At 46.1% G+C, this 16292-nt stretch overlaps 1 protein-coding gene across 2 annotated transcripts in view; it reads left to right on the forward strand.

Annotated features, from left to right (window-relative positions):
* Nucleotides 1–16292, forward strand: part of CERCAM (cerebral endothelial cell adhesion molecule) — a 104450-nt gene that overhangs the window by 76241 nt on the left and 11917 nt on the right. For both annotated transcript variants that reach the window (XM_089668994.1, XM_089668993.1), the window contains exons 5-8: nucleotides 1988–2192; nucleotides 2701–2820; nucleotides 5041–5117; nucleotides 8027–8133. In XM_089668994.1, the coding sequence (XP_089525120.1) occupies nucleotides 1988–2192; nucleotides 2701–2820; nucleotides 5041–5117; nucleotides 8027–8133 (509 nt within the window). The remainder of the gene's footprint in view (nucleotides 1–1987; nucleotides 2193–2700; nucleotides 2821–5040; nucleotides 5118–8026; nucleotides 8134–16292) is intronic.

The raw sequence follows: 16292 nt of genomic DNA on the forward strand, positions 1-16292 counted from the left end.
TTTACGATCACCCGACACATATAGCCACTTTATTAGGTACACCTGTTCAATTGCTTGATAACACAAATTGCTAATCAGCCAATCACGTGGCAGCAATTCAGTGCATTTAGGCATGTAGACATGGTGAAGACGACTTGCTGAAGTTCAAACCGAGCATTAGAATGGGGAAGAAAGGGGATTTAAGTGACATAGAATGTGACATGGTTGTTGGTGCCAGACGGGCTGGTCCGAGTATTTAAAAAACTGCTGATCTACTGGGATTTTCACGCATAACCATCTCTAGGGAAATAGAGACTCATCAGACCAGCTGTTTTTCCAATCTTCTGTTGTCCAATTTTGATGAGCTTGTGCAAATTGCAGCCTCCGTTTCCTGTTCTTAGCTGACAGGAGTGGCACCCGGTTTGGTCTTCTCTTCCTTCAGACCATCTGCTTCAAGGTTCGATGTGTTGTGTGTTCAGAGATGTATTCTGCATACCTTGGTTGTAACGAGTTGTTATTTGAGTTACTGTTGTCTTTTTACCATCTCAAACAAGTCTGCCCATTCTCCTCTGACATCAACAAGGCATTTTCGTCCACACAACTGCCACTCACTGGATATTTTCTTTTTTTGGACCATTCTCTGTAAACCCTAGAGATGTTTGTGAAAATCCCAGTAGATCAGCAGTTTTTGAAATACTCAGACCAGCCCGTCTGGCACCAACAACCATGCCATGTTCAAAGTCACTTAAATCCCCTTTCTCTTCCATTTTTATTTTTCATTGTCTTGACAATAAAAGTTGTTTGGATTTAAATCCCCTTTCTTCCCCATTCTGATGCTCAATTTGAACTTCACCAAGTCGTCTTCACCACATCTGATGCACAGGTGGCAACCTATCACGGCACCACGCTTGAAATCATTGAGCTGAGAGCGACCCATTCTTTCACAAATGTTTGTAGAAGCAGTCTGCATGCCTAGGTGCTTGATTTTGTACATCTGTGGCCATGGATTTGGAGGGGTGTCCCAATATTTTGTGTGTGTGTCTACATACTGTATATATAAGCACCATTGCATCAAATGGGTCAGACCTCAGACTCACTCATTAAATATATGGACTTTCACAGTCCAAATGGAGTATCACCTTTCAATACAAATTACTTTTTTAGTCTAATATCTTTTTTATTTAAGATTTAGAAAATTTAGAACCTTCATCAAGTTTTTATTCCTTTATGGAGTCTCATTGGGAAAGATTGTTACCAAGACAGGAAGTGAGAGGCATCTACATGGGACTGAGCCCTGGTTCACACTGATGCAGTGCAGAATTTGCAGCGTTTTCAGTGCGAATTCTGCACCGCATCACAATCGCACCTTGTTAATACAAACCGATGCGGGTGTGTATGTTAAGTTAACACCCCGAAATCGGTCCGCAAAACACGGTGCGATGTGCAGAATCGGATCGCAGAGGTGTAAATACTTATGTGATCCGATTCTAGTACTGACCAAAAAACCTGCACGTTTTTGGTGCGGGTGCGGTGCGAATAGAGCCTTACAAAATGTATGGCTCCAATCGCACCGCACACAATTCGCATGTGATTTGTACAGGAATGCGGTGTGGTTCCTGTGCGAATTACAAGGGATTTACCGCACCGCTGTAGTGTGAACCTAGGCTTAGACAGTAATAAAAAGCTGATAGGTTTGTAGCCTTTTCCTCCTAGTACTAAAAGAAAGTGTATAGAGTATGTTGCTGCATGGGTACCTGTTGGAGGTTCCCTCTCATTTGCTGCCCTGGTGACAATATTGTCACTGAGCCAGGAAGTGAGAATTATCTCCCCAACTGAGCTCCAGGCAGCAGTAAAAACCTGGCCGAAGTTGTACCTCTTTCCCCTTTTTATAAAAGCTGTAAAAAAGTGTTTTTTTTGTTTTTTTTTCGCTAGAGTCACACTATATTCATGGTCTCACTGTTTTCCCTGTCCATGAGCTAATGTATGAATTCTGCTTTTTTGTTGTAAGGGATTTTATCGTCGGACACCAGATTACTTCCCAACCAAAAACCGGCAAAGAACTGGCTGCTTCCCGGTGCCCATGGTCCATTCCACCTTCCTCCTGGACCTTCGTAAGGAAGAGACCCAAAAACTGTCCTTCTATCCTCCCCATCCTAATTACTCCTGGACCTATGATGACATCATCGTGTTCGCCTTTTCCTGCCTGGCTTCGGGTACGTAACTTTGTGCCTGAAGTCCACGTGCTGACTATTTTTGTTCCATCTCACTCCTGTTATCTAGAACGTTTGCTAAGAGAAATATAGTGGCTGCCTTTTCTGAAATTGCTGGTTGCCTGGCTGTCTGAAGGCTCAATATTTTTGAGTCACTGACATAGGACAGCAAGCAGATTAGAAAGTCAGAGTCTTGATCTACATATTGTTCTGGTCAGCGATCCAAAATGTATTGAAGCCATTGGATCAGCATGACAATCTAGCTGCTGAAAATACAAATTGCCTATCTGTCTCTGTCTTCAAAACCTTCTGAGAGTTTGACCCTCAAACAAGCATGAAGATTAGAAGTCTGGAACAGTATGCTTTTTCCAGCCTTTGACAGTGTTGAAGCCAGTGGATCAGCACGACTGCCAGATACCTATTATTGTCAAAAAGAGTTCAGCACTAATGTCCTAGATATTCAGCTGTACAGGTTTTCTTTAAATGACCCTAACCTCTGCGTTCCTTTCAGGAGTACAGGGCTACATATGTAACCAGCACCGCTATGGTTATGTCAACATCCCGGCTCTACCACATCAAGAAATTGAAGATGACAAGCTGAATTTCATCCACCTGATACTGGAAGCCATGGGTGAGCAATAACTTGATCATTAAAGAGTTTCTAAAACGAGAAGAAAAATGTCATATTTATATACAGTATAGTTCATATATTTCACATTATTAGTCCTTAAAAGTGGTGTCTGCACTAGTTTTCATGTTTTTTTCCCTTTATTTTCACCCGGTGATCCTTCCAGTAACACATTTCCTGTCCTAGAGTGTCAATGCTTAGTGATGGTCCTGTATCCTAGAACAAACATCAGAACACCATATCTCCTCTCGTTTTGTTTGTAAAATGCAGCTGAATGGGGTGTCGTGTAGTCCACAGTGGTAACTTGTGCAAGACTAATAACACTGCAGAGTGCACAGGAGAGCACTTGATTTCTAGAAAGGTCACCAGGTCTTTTTTTTTTTTTTTTTTTTTTTTTAGAGATATAACACTTTCAATGTTAACCTGATATAAAGTGCAGCGCTGAGAAAATAATAAATAAAATGAAAACATATAAAGAGGAACATCCAAGTGTAACATATATAAAACCTCCAAAAATTTAATTTATATACAGAATGAAAATGGGTGGAAAAGTCAAGTACACCATATAAGAGCTTTTAAAAGAACAAATGGACTGGTAATTCAAGTGAAATATTAATATCCATATAGTAGTAAGGCAAATTAGCCACAAATATCAGTAACAGATGATAGTTGTCAAACGAGTGAGAAAACAGAAAGAAATAAACTGGTGAAGTCCATAAAATATATTAGTGTCCATAGGTGCAGCAATCTTTAGTGCAGGTTAAACCATAGATACAAAACAAGTGAAGGGGTCCACCACTTCTGTCAGATGTATACTCACCAGAAAGCTACTTAGTTGTAAGGGAAATCTCATCACCCAATAAACATCCTGGAGCTTTGAGCAATTTGACTGTCCTTTATTGGACCATGTTCTAGCCTTGTCAGCCATGTACATTCCAGGCTTAGTCAATTGGTGGGCAGATATCCTCAGCAAGCAGGGCCTGGACCCAGGCGAGTGGTCCCTACACTCAGAGGTGTTCAGGACCTGTGTCTCAGATGAGGGACACCAGATGTGGACTTATTGGTCTCCAGGTTCAGCAGCAAACTGGTCAGGTTTGTCTCTAGGTACAGCAGTCACCTGGCAGGAGCAGTGGATTCTCTGATAGCAACTTGGAATCTATAAACCCTCATCTTTGCATTTTCTACCCTGAAACTACCCTGAAACCTTATTGTCTGTCTGCTCTGCAGGATCAAGATATAGGGCGTTCCTGTAATCCTCATTGCTCTAGACTGACCCAGGCAAATATGGTATACCAACCTGAAAAGACTTCTGGCAAATGCTTTGTGGGCACTGCCAGGTTGTCCAGATTTTCTGTCCCAAGGGTTGATTTGCCATCTTGTTTCTCATCATTGGCTTTGGAATTGCTGTTGAAGTACAGGTTCTAAGGGACAAGGTTTCAGCCTCCTCTGATGTCAGCTTTAGGAATAAGGTCCTCTTTGAGCTGCAAGCTGTTCCCAGTTCTATGTGTTTGCTTCTTGGGCCTATTAGCGATTGTTGCTGTGTTGCCCACCCCTCAGTTGAATGTACCAAAGGGTAAAGTCTTCATATGTCCCTCAATGGATGAGAAGAAAAAAAAAGGTTTTATGGTGAGTACAAAAATCCAATTTTACATCACTCCCACCTACTGTGCTTCAGAAGGTCAGGTTACCTGTTCCCTCAATACAGCTATCCTTTAGGCACACTACTTTGTAACCCACAATGCAGTGCAGGTGCCTCTTAGTAAGTTACTGGGACACCCCAAAAGCATTGTGGGATGAAGGAAATGGGATTCCGTCAAACTGACTGATTGTATCTGTAGGCAACTATTTTTTTAGGTTTGTATAGATTAGTTCCTGGTTAAAACCTTACTTGCTTTTTCAGCTCTGTGTGTCTTTTGGGGAAACTTCCCTTCACTTCCTGTCTTGGAGACACAACAGGAAATAAGAGAAAATCTCTCCTAAGTAAAGGCAAATCCCCTTTTCATTGTTAGCAGAAAATGTGCTGCCATTAGATTTTCCCTCTATTCCTGCTTTTCTAACAACTGTTGGATTTCCCATCCTTTTCTGATGAAGGTCACATAGACAAATAGAGAGGGTGAATTGCCCTAGCAGAGACTAAACAGCAATAAAAAATAGATACTTTTAAGACTGGAGGGCATGCTGGAACCATATTGTAACTATAATTCTCTCTCTCCTTTCTTGCAGTGGAAGGATATCCATTTATTTCTTCTCAATATTTGTCTCCTCCACCAAAGTATCCTGACAAAATGGGGTTTGATGAGGTAATATAAAGTGCATGGAATATTGTCTGCCGGCTTAAAACTGATCTCCAATAATGCTTTCCCACTACCCTTTTACCCTTCTCCCCCTGTAACTAATATTGGTTTACAATGAAAAATGAAAACCTAAAGGCCTCCTTTCGCTTAAAGGATAGGTTCACCTTTGGAACATGTTAGATGTTCCACCCATTTTTAGGGTGGAACATGTAACATGTTCCCATAGCTGCAGCCAAGCCTGCCCCCCTCCCTCTGACAGATAGTACGGGGGAACTTCTCCCCATACTAACTGTCAGATTTGAAAACAGTGAAGCCGTGCAGGGCTCCGCCCAATCGACCACGTCATTCATTCACGAACGTCCGAATGAACTGCAAGTCCTGACAGCCATAGCGGCTGTGGGCTTGTAGTTTTCAATGAACTATTCCTTACAGAATATCTGCTTGCTCATACATCCCGTACGGCAAGCAGATATTCTGACAGGTCTGCAGGAGACCTGCATGGCATCAGCCATCTACTGATCACTGGTGCGATGCTTTCCAGGCTCCTATGGACAAAAATAATAAATGCACATTTTTTTACCTGCAAACAAAATGTGCATTTATTATTTTTATCCAAAAAGTGAACTTATCCTTTAAAGCTGTTACATATTGTGAGCAGGCAGACTATTTATGGCAGAAGAGATATACAATGTCTCTTCTGCAGTAGAATACACTTACCTGCCTGCTCACCATGATCCCTGCACTGTAAATGGAGCTACACTGAAAGTATGTTGCTCAGCTTACAGCGGCCAGCCCGATCCCTGTGTGCCAGAATGACTAGCTCCTGCACATGCACAGGAATTACATCATCCCGTGCTGGCCAATGAAGATGACCAAAAACTGGCGCACAGGAGAAGATGCTGGCAAGGACAAGTCGCAAAAGTGAGTATTGATACCTTTTAGTTTTGTGGTCACATGATGCACTGGCTCCTGAGTCTTCCATCTTCCTCAATGCCGAGAGAGAGGGCCTTTCTATTTGTGCCCACATCACAGCCTGGTTGATGTGGACATTTTCCATTAACTAATTAAGGAAAGTGGAAAGAGCGCTGGACTCGTGATCTTATCATATCTGTATTGCTATTCAATCGTATTGTAATGATGTTGATGTTGGTGATCTGGTTCACAGGCAGCCCAGAGGATCTCCACAGACTCCCTGGCTTGTACTGTAATGTAGCAAAAATGTGAATTGAAGCTCCACACCAGTTTCTAGGGGTAGCTCCACACTACTGCTAAATGGTTCAAATATGAGGGTTATGGCACAATCAAAAGAGTCCAATGCGGGGGTGTGCGCTGCACCAGGTGACACCTTTTACACGGGGTGACACCGGACCCTCTCCACGAGCTTCATGAAAAGGAAAGTTTTAAAGCAGGCCGACGATCTCCGCAAGATGGATCGGATCTGCGGATTGAGCATAATGGATCGGAGTCCGATCCATTATGCTCCTCAATCCGCAGATCCGAACCATCTTGTGGGGATCGTCGGCTTGCTTTAAAACTTTCCTTTTCGTGAAGCTCGTGGAGAGATCAGTTAACCCCGTATAGGTTGCAAGCCGATGATCCCCGCAGGATGGATTGGATCTGCGGATTGGGGAGCATAATGGATCGGACTCCAATCCATTATGCTCAATCCTCAGATCCGAACCATCCTGCGGGGATCGTCGGTGGGGTGACACCAACCCTAGGGATGCCCCTGGTCCAATGCCTTTTGGGGCGGTCCAAAATCACCCCGTTTTTATCAGGGTTTGCGATAGAAAAAAATGTATATGGACTTCCAGTGTGATTATCTGCACGAGTCTTGTCTGCAGCTTGTCTGTCAGCACTGGCTACTCTTTTGACTATTCCAGTAAGGGTCTGAGGGACAAAGCTGTATCTTGACTTTATAGTGGGGTGTGGCGCTTCAATTCACTTTTTTACTAATTTTCCATTGCTTGTCCAGTGGTGGGGTCCTCTCAGGGTTCAGAAGAATGAAATGGCAGGAGGACATTACCACAAGGGGTCAGACACTGGCAGACACAGACTTTGGCGCTCGATCTCCAGTGCTCTCTGCAGCCAGAAAAGGCACCATCTAGGTAGCAAGTGACAGTGGATTCAGGTTAAGATAATACAGTGTTTGAAAGGTTTTAACCAAAATGAGAATGGGTTGGAGAGGGCACAATATTAGCACAGAGATGGCCATTAATATCTCTATGAATTGATTATCCCTCTCACAATGTGTGAATAACCTAATTCTGTTTTTAAAAATGAATCCTTTGGTTCTGTATGTTAGAATACACATTTATCTGGCTAGCTGCACAGTGGTCTTTTTTAATCCAGCAGTACACTAGCTATTATACTGTATATTAAGGCTAGGTTCTCATATGTACGGGTTGGGAACACATGCTCAATCACTCACATTCCCTACCTGCACAGTAACACAGTGTTCTGTAGCAGATGTGCAGCTGTGCCTTTAGTTCCTAATGACACCCCCACATGTTAACACCCATGCACATTTTTTCATAGTGCCACAGCATCATGCGGCTGCATGCGGTGCATTTTTTAAAAAAGGTCGGGGACTTTTTTTCGCCATGTTTCTTGCGGGTACAGCAGCCCATTTAAATGGTGTGAACCCAGGCTAAGGCCAAAACCTATTTTGGTTTTGGATAGACTTGAAAAGTAGACACTTGTCCAGTTCTATTACTGTCTGTTATCCCACCGGGGGATTTTACTTCAACTATCCCTGCGACAGCAGAACAAAAAAGAGAGGTGTGGTTGTCACTGGTACAGGCAAACCAGAAGGTAAAGAATGACACCAGATATTTTTGTTTTCATTGTCTCTTTTTGAGAGTTTTACCATCACTTTTTGTCTGGACTAACATCCAAGCCTTTTTCTTCCTCAGGTTTTTCTGATTAATCTACTGCGTCGTCCTGAGCGCCGGGAAAGAATGCTGCGCTCTCTTTATGAACAGGAGATATCCTGCCATGTGAAAGACGCTGTGGATGGAAGGTGAGTACTTTGTTTTTGATCTTGCCCTTCCTGTCCCTGGGGTAGAAGCAGGCAGGACCGTCAGGTGTGCAGTACATCTTGCTTCTTGGTAAGACTTCATGTACTTACAGTATGTGTTTTACATTATCATCATTTTGGCACCTCTGCAATGTTTGAAGTTAGCATAGAATAAGCGGAAATTCCTCAAGATGAATAGTTTCACTATGTGACATAGCAACATACAAAGCGTCACATCAGGCAGACAGCTGGATGAATAGCTGGAATTTATTTATTTATTTATTTATTGAGTTTATATAGCGCCAAAGGGTTTGCTCAGCGCTGTACAATAGAGGGGGGACAATACATGAAACAGAACAGTAACATCAAACAGTACACAAGGGGTAAGAGGGCCCTACTCTTTCGAGCTTACAATCTAGGAGGGAGGGGGTAGAGGCACAGGAGGAAACGGCTGTGGGGGATGGAGTGGTAGGAGGAGGGAAGGGCAGCGGCTGTTAGGTGAGGGTGGGTAGGCTTCCCTGAAGAGGTGGGTTTTCAGGGAGCGCCTGAAGGTGAGGAGGGAAGGTGACAGTCTGATGGATTGGGGTAGTGAGTTCCAGAGGATGGGGGAGGACCTGGAGAAGTCTTGCAGTCGTGCGTGGGAGGAGGAGACCAGGGAGCAAGATAGAAGGAGGTCCTGTGAAGAGCGAAGGGTACGGGTAGGGTGGTACCTGGGAATCAGGTCGGTGAGGTAGTTAGGGGCAGTGTTGTGAATGGCCTTATAGGTCAGGGTGAGCAATTTAAATTTAATGCGTTGGGCAATGGGGAGCCAGTGGAGGGAGAGGCAGAGGGGGGTGGCAGAGGTGGAGCGGCTGGTGAGGTGGATGAGTCTGGCCGCTGAGTTCAGGATGGTCTGAAGCGGGGAGAGCCTGCACTGGGGTAGGCCGGTGAGGAGGGAGTTGCAGTAGTCCAAGCGTGAGATAATCAGGGAGTGTACTAGTAGTTTAGTGGTGTCTGGGGTAAGGAAGGAGCGTATCTTGGAGATGTTCCGGAGGTGGAGCCTGCATGTGTTTGTGAGAGATTTGATATGAGGTTGAAAGGAAAGGTTTGAGTCCAGAATGACGCCAAGGACCTTGGCTTGCTGGGCGGGATTGATGATGGTGTTGTTGGTAGTGATGGAAAGGATGGGGGGGGGGGCGCGGGCTGGGGGGAAGATGAGAAGCTCGGTTTTGGAGAGGTTGAGTTTGAGGAAATGGAGCGACATCCAGTCAGAGATGTCGTTTAGGAGGTGAGTGATGCGGGCGGAGAATGTGGGGGTGAGGTGAGGGGTGGATAGGTAGATTTGAGTATCATCAGCATAGAGGTGGTAATTGAAGCCGTGGGAGTGTATGAGTTTGCCAAGGGAGGAGGTGTAGATGGAGAAGAGAAGGGGTCCAAGGACAGAGCCCTGGGGGACCCCAACAGAGAGGGGGAGTGAGGAGGAGGTGGCACCGTTGTAGGAAACGCTGAAGGAGCGTTGGGATAGATAGGACGAGAACCAGGAGAGAGCGGTGTCTCTGATGCCAAGGGAGAGTAGTTTATTAAGGAGGAGGGGGTGGTCGACTGTGTCAAAGGCCGCGGAGAGGTCTAGGAGGAGGAGGACAGAGTAGTCGCCTTTGGCTTTGGCGGTTAGTAGATCGTTGGTGATTTTGAGGAGGGCAGTTTCGGTGGAGTGTAGGGGACGGAAGCCGGACTGTAGTGGGTCAAGGAGGTTGCTGTCAGTCAGGTGGGCGCTTAGGCGATCGAAGACCAAGCGCTCAAGGAGCTTGGAAGTGAGTGGAAGCAGGGAAATTGGTCTGAGGTTGTTGAGGTCAGTGGGGTCCAGGGAGGGCTTTTTGAGTATGGGGGTGATGTGCGCATGTTTTAGGGGGGAGGGGAAGACGCCAGTAGAGAGGGAGAGATTAAAGATGTGGGTAAGGGAGCGGATGAGGGAAGAGGGGGGTGACCGGAGGAGTTGAGAGGGGATAGGGTCCAGGGGGCAGGTAGTGAGGCGGGCTTCTGAGAAGACTCTGCTGACTTCATCAGTGGTAGTAGGGCTGAAGGAGTGCAGTGATGGGGGGGTTACGGTAGGCAGGGCCTTGGGTGTGGTGGGGGGCAGTGCCGTTGCGAGGTCAGAGGAGGGGAGAGATGAGGGGGTGATGGAAGGGGGGAGGCTAGATGGGGAGGTAGATTGCAAGTTGACTATGTCCTTGCGGATTGCGTCAATCTTGTTGTGGAGATGAGTGGCAATCTCGTGGGCGGTAAGTGAGGCACTGAGTGGAGGAGGGGGGGGAGAGAGCAGGGAGTTGAAGGTGGAGAAGAGTCGGCGAGGGCAGGTGGAGAGGGTGTTAATCAGGTTAACAAAGTAGGCCTGCTTGGCGGCGTGGAGGGAGGAGGTGTAGGTGAGGAAGGCAGATTTGTAGAGGGAGAATGCATGACGGGACCTGGTTTTGCGCCATAGTCTCTCCAGCGCACGACTGCGACGTTTGAGGCATTTAGTGTGGTCGTTCTGCCATGGTTGGAGCGGTCTGGGTTTGATGTTGCGTGTGGTTAGGGGTGCCAGAGAGTCTAGGGTAGCTGATAGTGAGTCGTTGTACGTGTTAATGGCTAGGTCAGGACATGACAGTGGAAGGATGCTGTCGTGTAAGCGGTCGGCAGCCGAGTGGAGGGGGGCCGTGTGCAGGTTGCGGAGGTTGCGGCTGGTGATGGTTTGGCGCACTGGGGGGGGGGAGTTAGGGGAAGGGGAGGTGGAGAACGTGAGGAGGTGGTGGTCGGAGAGAGGGAAGGGGGTGTTAGTGAAGTGGTTAAGGGTACAGAGGTGGGAGAAGACGAGGTCCAGGGTGTTCCCATTGATGTGGGTGGAGGATTGAGTGTATTGTGTGAGTGTGAAGGAGGAGGTTAGGTGGAGGAGTTGGGAGGTAGCTGGGGTGTTGTCATTGATGGGGATGTTGAAGTCCCCGAGGATGATGGTCGGTAGCTCAGAGGAGAGGAAGAAGGGAAGCCAGGCGGCGAAGTCATCCAGGAAGCGGGCTATGGATCCGGGGGGCCTGTAGATCACTGCGATCCTTAGGGGGGTGGGTGAGAAGAGCCGGATGCAGTGAGCCTCGAAGGAGGAGAAGGTTAGGGAGGGGGGGTTAGGGAGGACCTGGAAGGTGCTCAGCGGTGATAGGAGCAGGCCGACACCACCACCTTTGTGACCGCTCAGTCTTGGTGAATGGGACCAGACGAGACCTCCATGGGAGAGTGCCGCAGGGGAGGTAGTGTCAGTGGCCTGTACCCAGGTTTCGGTGATGGCTAGGAGGTTGAGGGAGCGGGAGATAAAGAGGTCATGGATGGCAGTTAGTTTGTTGCAAACCGAACGGGCGTTCAGAAGTGCAACCGAGAGAGGGGGGATGGATGCGGGGAGGAGGTGCACAGGTATGAGGTTGAGGGGGTTGCGGCGGCTGGCGGGGGCAGGGGGGTCCCTGGAGGGGGGGAGAGGTGGTGAGGGGCCAGGGTTCGGGGAGATGTCCCCGGCGGATAGGAGAAGGAGAAGGGTGAGGAGGGTGGCATGGGAATGGGAGGTGTAGGAGCGTGTGGGTCTGGTAGTGGTGGTACGTGGGTCGACCGGGGAGTGGAGTACCAGGAGGAGGTGGTGAGTGCCGTAGTGGGGAGAGGGCAGAAGTGAAGGGGCAATGTAGAGCTGTTTTGGGGGGGTGGGCGGGTAGAGGGAGGCGATTTTTGGGATGGAGGAGAGGAAGACGAGGAGGAGAAGTGCAGGTGGCATGCTTTGGTGAGTGCAGTGCTGTTCGGTTCGGGGGAGGTGAAGGGATATGGGTCAGGGCGAGGTGATGTGGAGAGTCTGTATCACCGTGGAGGAGTCCACTAGAGTCCTTCTGTAGCTGCAATCTGTGAGTGCAGTATGAATGTGTATATCTGTCATAGCTATAAAAAGATTTGTAATTCTGTACAGCTAGTGTTGTCACTCTGGCCCTGCCAGTCATCACATCCAAGTCAGTGACCCCCCCCCCCTTTTTTTTCCACCATAAAGGTATTTTATTTGAACATCAGTAATCCTGGCTGAAATTTCAGGTGTTTATTTTGCAGGTGCATAAGTAAAATACATTCTATCTTGCAGAATGCCATTCTCACCTCTTCAAATTAACAATTTACATGCATATGTGTGTAAAATACTGACCAGAAACGCAGATTTCTGTTTTGTTTTTTTTAAAGCGGAGCTCCAATCTCCTTGGCTGTTTTCTCTCCCCTGTGATTCTCTTTAGTTTCACAATATAAATAGGATACTGTTCTTCTTTTTTCTTGTAAATATGACATTCATCACAGGATGCTTCTGGGATTCCGTGCAGCTGGCTACCCAGCATGCACCTCACCATTTTGCACTTGCGCAGTAAGGACAGCGTGGCGCACTGTGTTGCTTACAGATTGCCATTACAATGGCAGTGTCAGTGGAAGTTCACACCCTGTTGTTATGGCAACCTGTCAATCAACACCCAGAAGCAAGGCAAGTGCAGTCTGAAGGTTCTTGAGATAGATGATGGCGATATCCCAGAAGCCCTAGGGAATCACTTAATGACAAAATCGCCTAGGCGGCTGGGACCGGAAGTGTAGACTAAATTTAGAAAAATAAGGTATTTCGAAAAAATTAAATAAAATAATTGCCACTACAGACTGTTCTGCGGGTGAGCATTGTGTTGCAAGGAACTTGAAAAATGGGTGGAACTCCGCTTTAACTCATCTATATGCAGTGCATATACAGGAGAGCAGTGGCTCTTCCAGGTCTCTCCCACCTTATTGGTTGAGACAGCCAGTGAGGAGGAAGCAGAGGAGGGGCTGGGCCGTATTCTGTGTGTTTCATAGACACACGGAGGCTGCATGGATGCGCCAAGAGCAAGCAGCATGCTTTTGGGGGCTCTCAGCGCCAGCAGGGGACCTGAGAAGAGGAAGATTGGGGCTGCTCTGTGCAAAATCACTGCACAGAGCATGTATGTATGACATTTTTTTTTTTCAATCTAAACTTTTAGTATCCTTTCAACCTGTTTGCACTGACTGGTTGTATACAGTTGCAAGAAAAAGTATGTGAACCCCTTGGGATTACGTGGAGTTTTGCATGAGTTTGGCATAAAATGTGCTCTGAACGTCATCTAAGTCACAACAATAGAAGAACACAGTCTGCTGAACATAATACTACACAAACATTAGATGTTGCCATGGTTTAATTGCACATAACATGTAAATATTCACAGTGCAGGGAGGAAAAAGTATGTGAACCTTTGGACTTAATAACTGGTTGACCCTCCTTTGGCAGCAATAACCTCAACCAAACGTTTCCTGTAGTTGCAGATCAGACCTGCACAACGATCTGGAGTAATTTTGGACCACTCGTCTTCACAAAACTGTTTCAGTGTAGCAATATTCTTGGGATGTCTGGTGTGAATCGCTCTCTTAAGGTCATGCCACAGCATTTCAATCGGGTTGAGGTCAGGACTCTGACTGGGCCACTCCAGAAGGCGTATTCTGTGCTGTTGCAGCCATTGTTTTGTTGAATTACTTGTATGCTTTGGGTCATTGTCCTGTTGCATCACCCATCCTCTGCGGAGCTTCAGTTGGTGGACAGATGGTCGTACGTTTTCCTGCAAAATGTCTTGATAAACTCTGGAATTCATTTTCCCATCAATGACAACAATCTGTCCAGGCCCTGAAGCAGCAAAGCAGCCCCAAACCTTGATGCTCCCCCCGCCATGTTTTACAGTGGGGATGAGGTTTTGATGTTGGTGTGCTGTGCCTTTTTTTCTCCACACATAGTGTTGTGTGTTCTTCCCAAACAACCCAATCTTGGTTTCATCTGTCCACAGTATATTTTGCCAGTAGTGCTGTGGAACATCCAGGTGCTCTTTTGCAAACTTCAAACGTGCTGCAATATTCTTTTTGGACAGCAATGGCTTCCTCCGTGGTGTCCTCCCATGTACTCCATGTTTAATGTTTTCCTTATTGTAGATGTGTCAACAAAAATGTTAGCATGTGCCAGAGATTTCTGTAGGTCTTTAGCTGACACTCTGGGATTCTTCTTTACCTCATGCAGCATTCTGCGCTGTGCTCTTGCAGTCATTTTTACAGGACGACCATGCCTAGGGAGAGTAGCAACAGTGCTAAACTTTCTCCATTTGTAGACAGTCTGTCTTACCGTGGACACATGAACATCAAGGCTTTTGGAGATACTTTTGTAACCCTTTCCAGCTTCATGCAAGTCAACAATTCTTGATCGTAGGTCTTCTGAGAGCTCTTTTCTGCGAGGCATGGTTCACATCAGGCAGTGCTTCTTGAAACCAGTAAACCCAAAACAGGTGTGTGTTTTTTAAGGGCAGGACAGCTGTCAGCAACACATCCAATATCATCACACTGATTGGAGGCAAGGTTGGCTCACTCCTGGCTCCAATTAGCTCTGGGAGAAGTCATTAAGCTAGGGCCTCACATACTTTTTCCTCCCTGCACTGTGAATGTTTACATGTTATATGCAATTAAACCATGGCAACATCTAATGTTTGTGTAGTATTATGTTCAGCAGACTGTGTTCTTCTATTGTTGTGACTTAGATGACGTTCAGAGCACATTTTATGCCCAATTCATGCAAAACTCCAAGTAATCCCAAGGGGTTCACATACTTTTTCTTGCAACTGTATGTGCAGCTTCTCGGCAGCTGGGCTGTACCACTGGGCGGCTGCATATATGCATCTATATGTAAACAGTTTACTGTGCTGAGAGCGCATTCACTGTGTACTCCCAGCATAGTAACTAAAGTGTAATGGAAAGCTCCCGATCCCTATTTGCAATCAGGAGCTTTCTGATCTTGTGACTGCTGTGACAGCCAATTAAAACGGTGACATGATCAGAATGCCTACCTCCGCCTTCTGCCATTTAGATTCTCTTAAGGGACCAGGAAAGGGTTAAGTAGTTCAGCCTGGTCACTGCCCACAGTCATCTGATTTGAAATGAAGGAGAATAACCACCCTGATCCAGAATACGAATCCAGAATCTGAATATACCCTTATCACGGCATGATACATTTGCTTTGAATCAGGAGCCAGCTAAAAATGTTTGGAGCCAGTTTTTTTTTTAGCATGGGTTGCCAGTGCCCATAGCAGGGCAACTTTTGGGCGACAAGCTTCATGCTATGCGATTTGCCACATAAAAATCATTGCAAAACCACAACACGCTTTTTTAGGTGCTTTTGAAAATAATGGCACCTGAACCTGCAATTTGCGATCACAGCAATTCTGCTGTGATCCCAAAAACGCCCAGGTGTGAATGGAGCTGCCCTGGTTGACACATATATGCGATCCTGGATGCATTTTCAAACTCACAGATTCCCATGAGAGGCTAGATATTATGTGTTCCTGTTGAGGTGGTTCATACAAAGGGTCCTGTGCAAGTTTGTAGTAGTACATTCTAGACTTGCAAGTAAGTGGCAGGTGGAGATAAGTGTTCACATAGGATTGCTATTGACAGGAATTTTTCAGTTGAAGTCAATGGGAGGCATTTTTGCATTGAATTCAATGGGGCATGATTTTGCATTGAAGTAGACGGGAGGCAGTGTGTGAACCCAGGCACCAGGATGAAATTTCTAGTTGCCATGGCGACCTGGCGCATGGGATTTGTCGAGCCCTGCCCTTAGTAAACTTGACACAGCCAATATGTTTTCTAGGCAGTTTGAACTGAGCATTCAGTGACAAAATACATATATAGAGGTTTCCTTAAAAGGTCAAGTTCACTTAACAATAAAAAAAAAAAATTCTGCGAAAATATGTCTGTTTATTATTTTTTTTCATAGCTACCTGCACAGCATTGCACCTGCAATCAAAGGCTCATGGGTGCAATGTCAGGCCCCTGCACTCTTTCTCCAGCCCCCTGCCAGATCCTCCGTAGAGGCTTTGGTGAAAGGTCCTCTTATTGGTGTGACTTTAGCGGCATAATTCTATAAAATGGTAAACTTGACAATTCAATAATTTAAAAAATATGCGATTTTTATTTTTGCAATCTTAAAACAGACATTTATTTACAATACAAAATTAGGCGGTGTCATCAGAGATGATATTACAATGAAGATGTAGAGATAAGTCATGCATAGATTACACTTGATGCGTTTTGAGAGCAATCACAATCTCTTCCTC

Source organism: Staurois parvus, unplaced genomic scaffold (genome assembly GCF_062004578.1).
Source record: "Staurois parvus isolate SC_StPar_1 unplaced genomic scaffold, SC_StPar_1.0 ptg000068l, whole genome shotgun sequence".
NCBI classification, from domain to species: Eukaryota; Metazoa; Chordata; class Amphibia; order Anura; family Ranidae; genus Staurois; species Staurois parvus.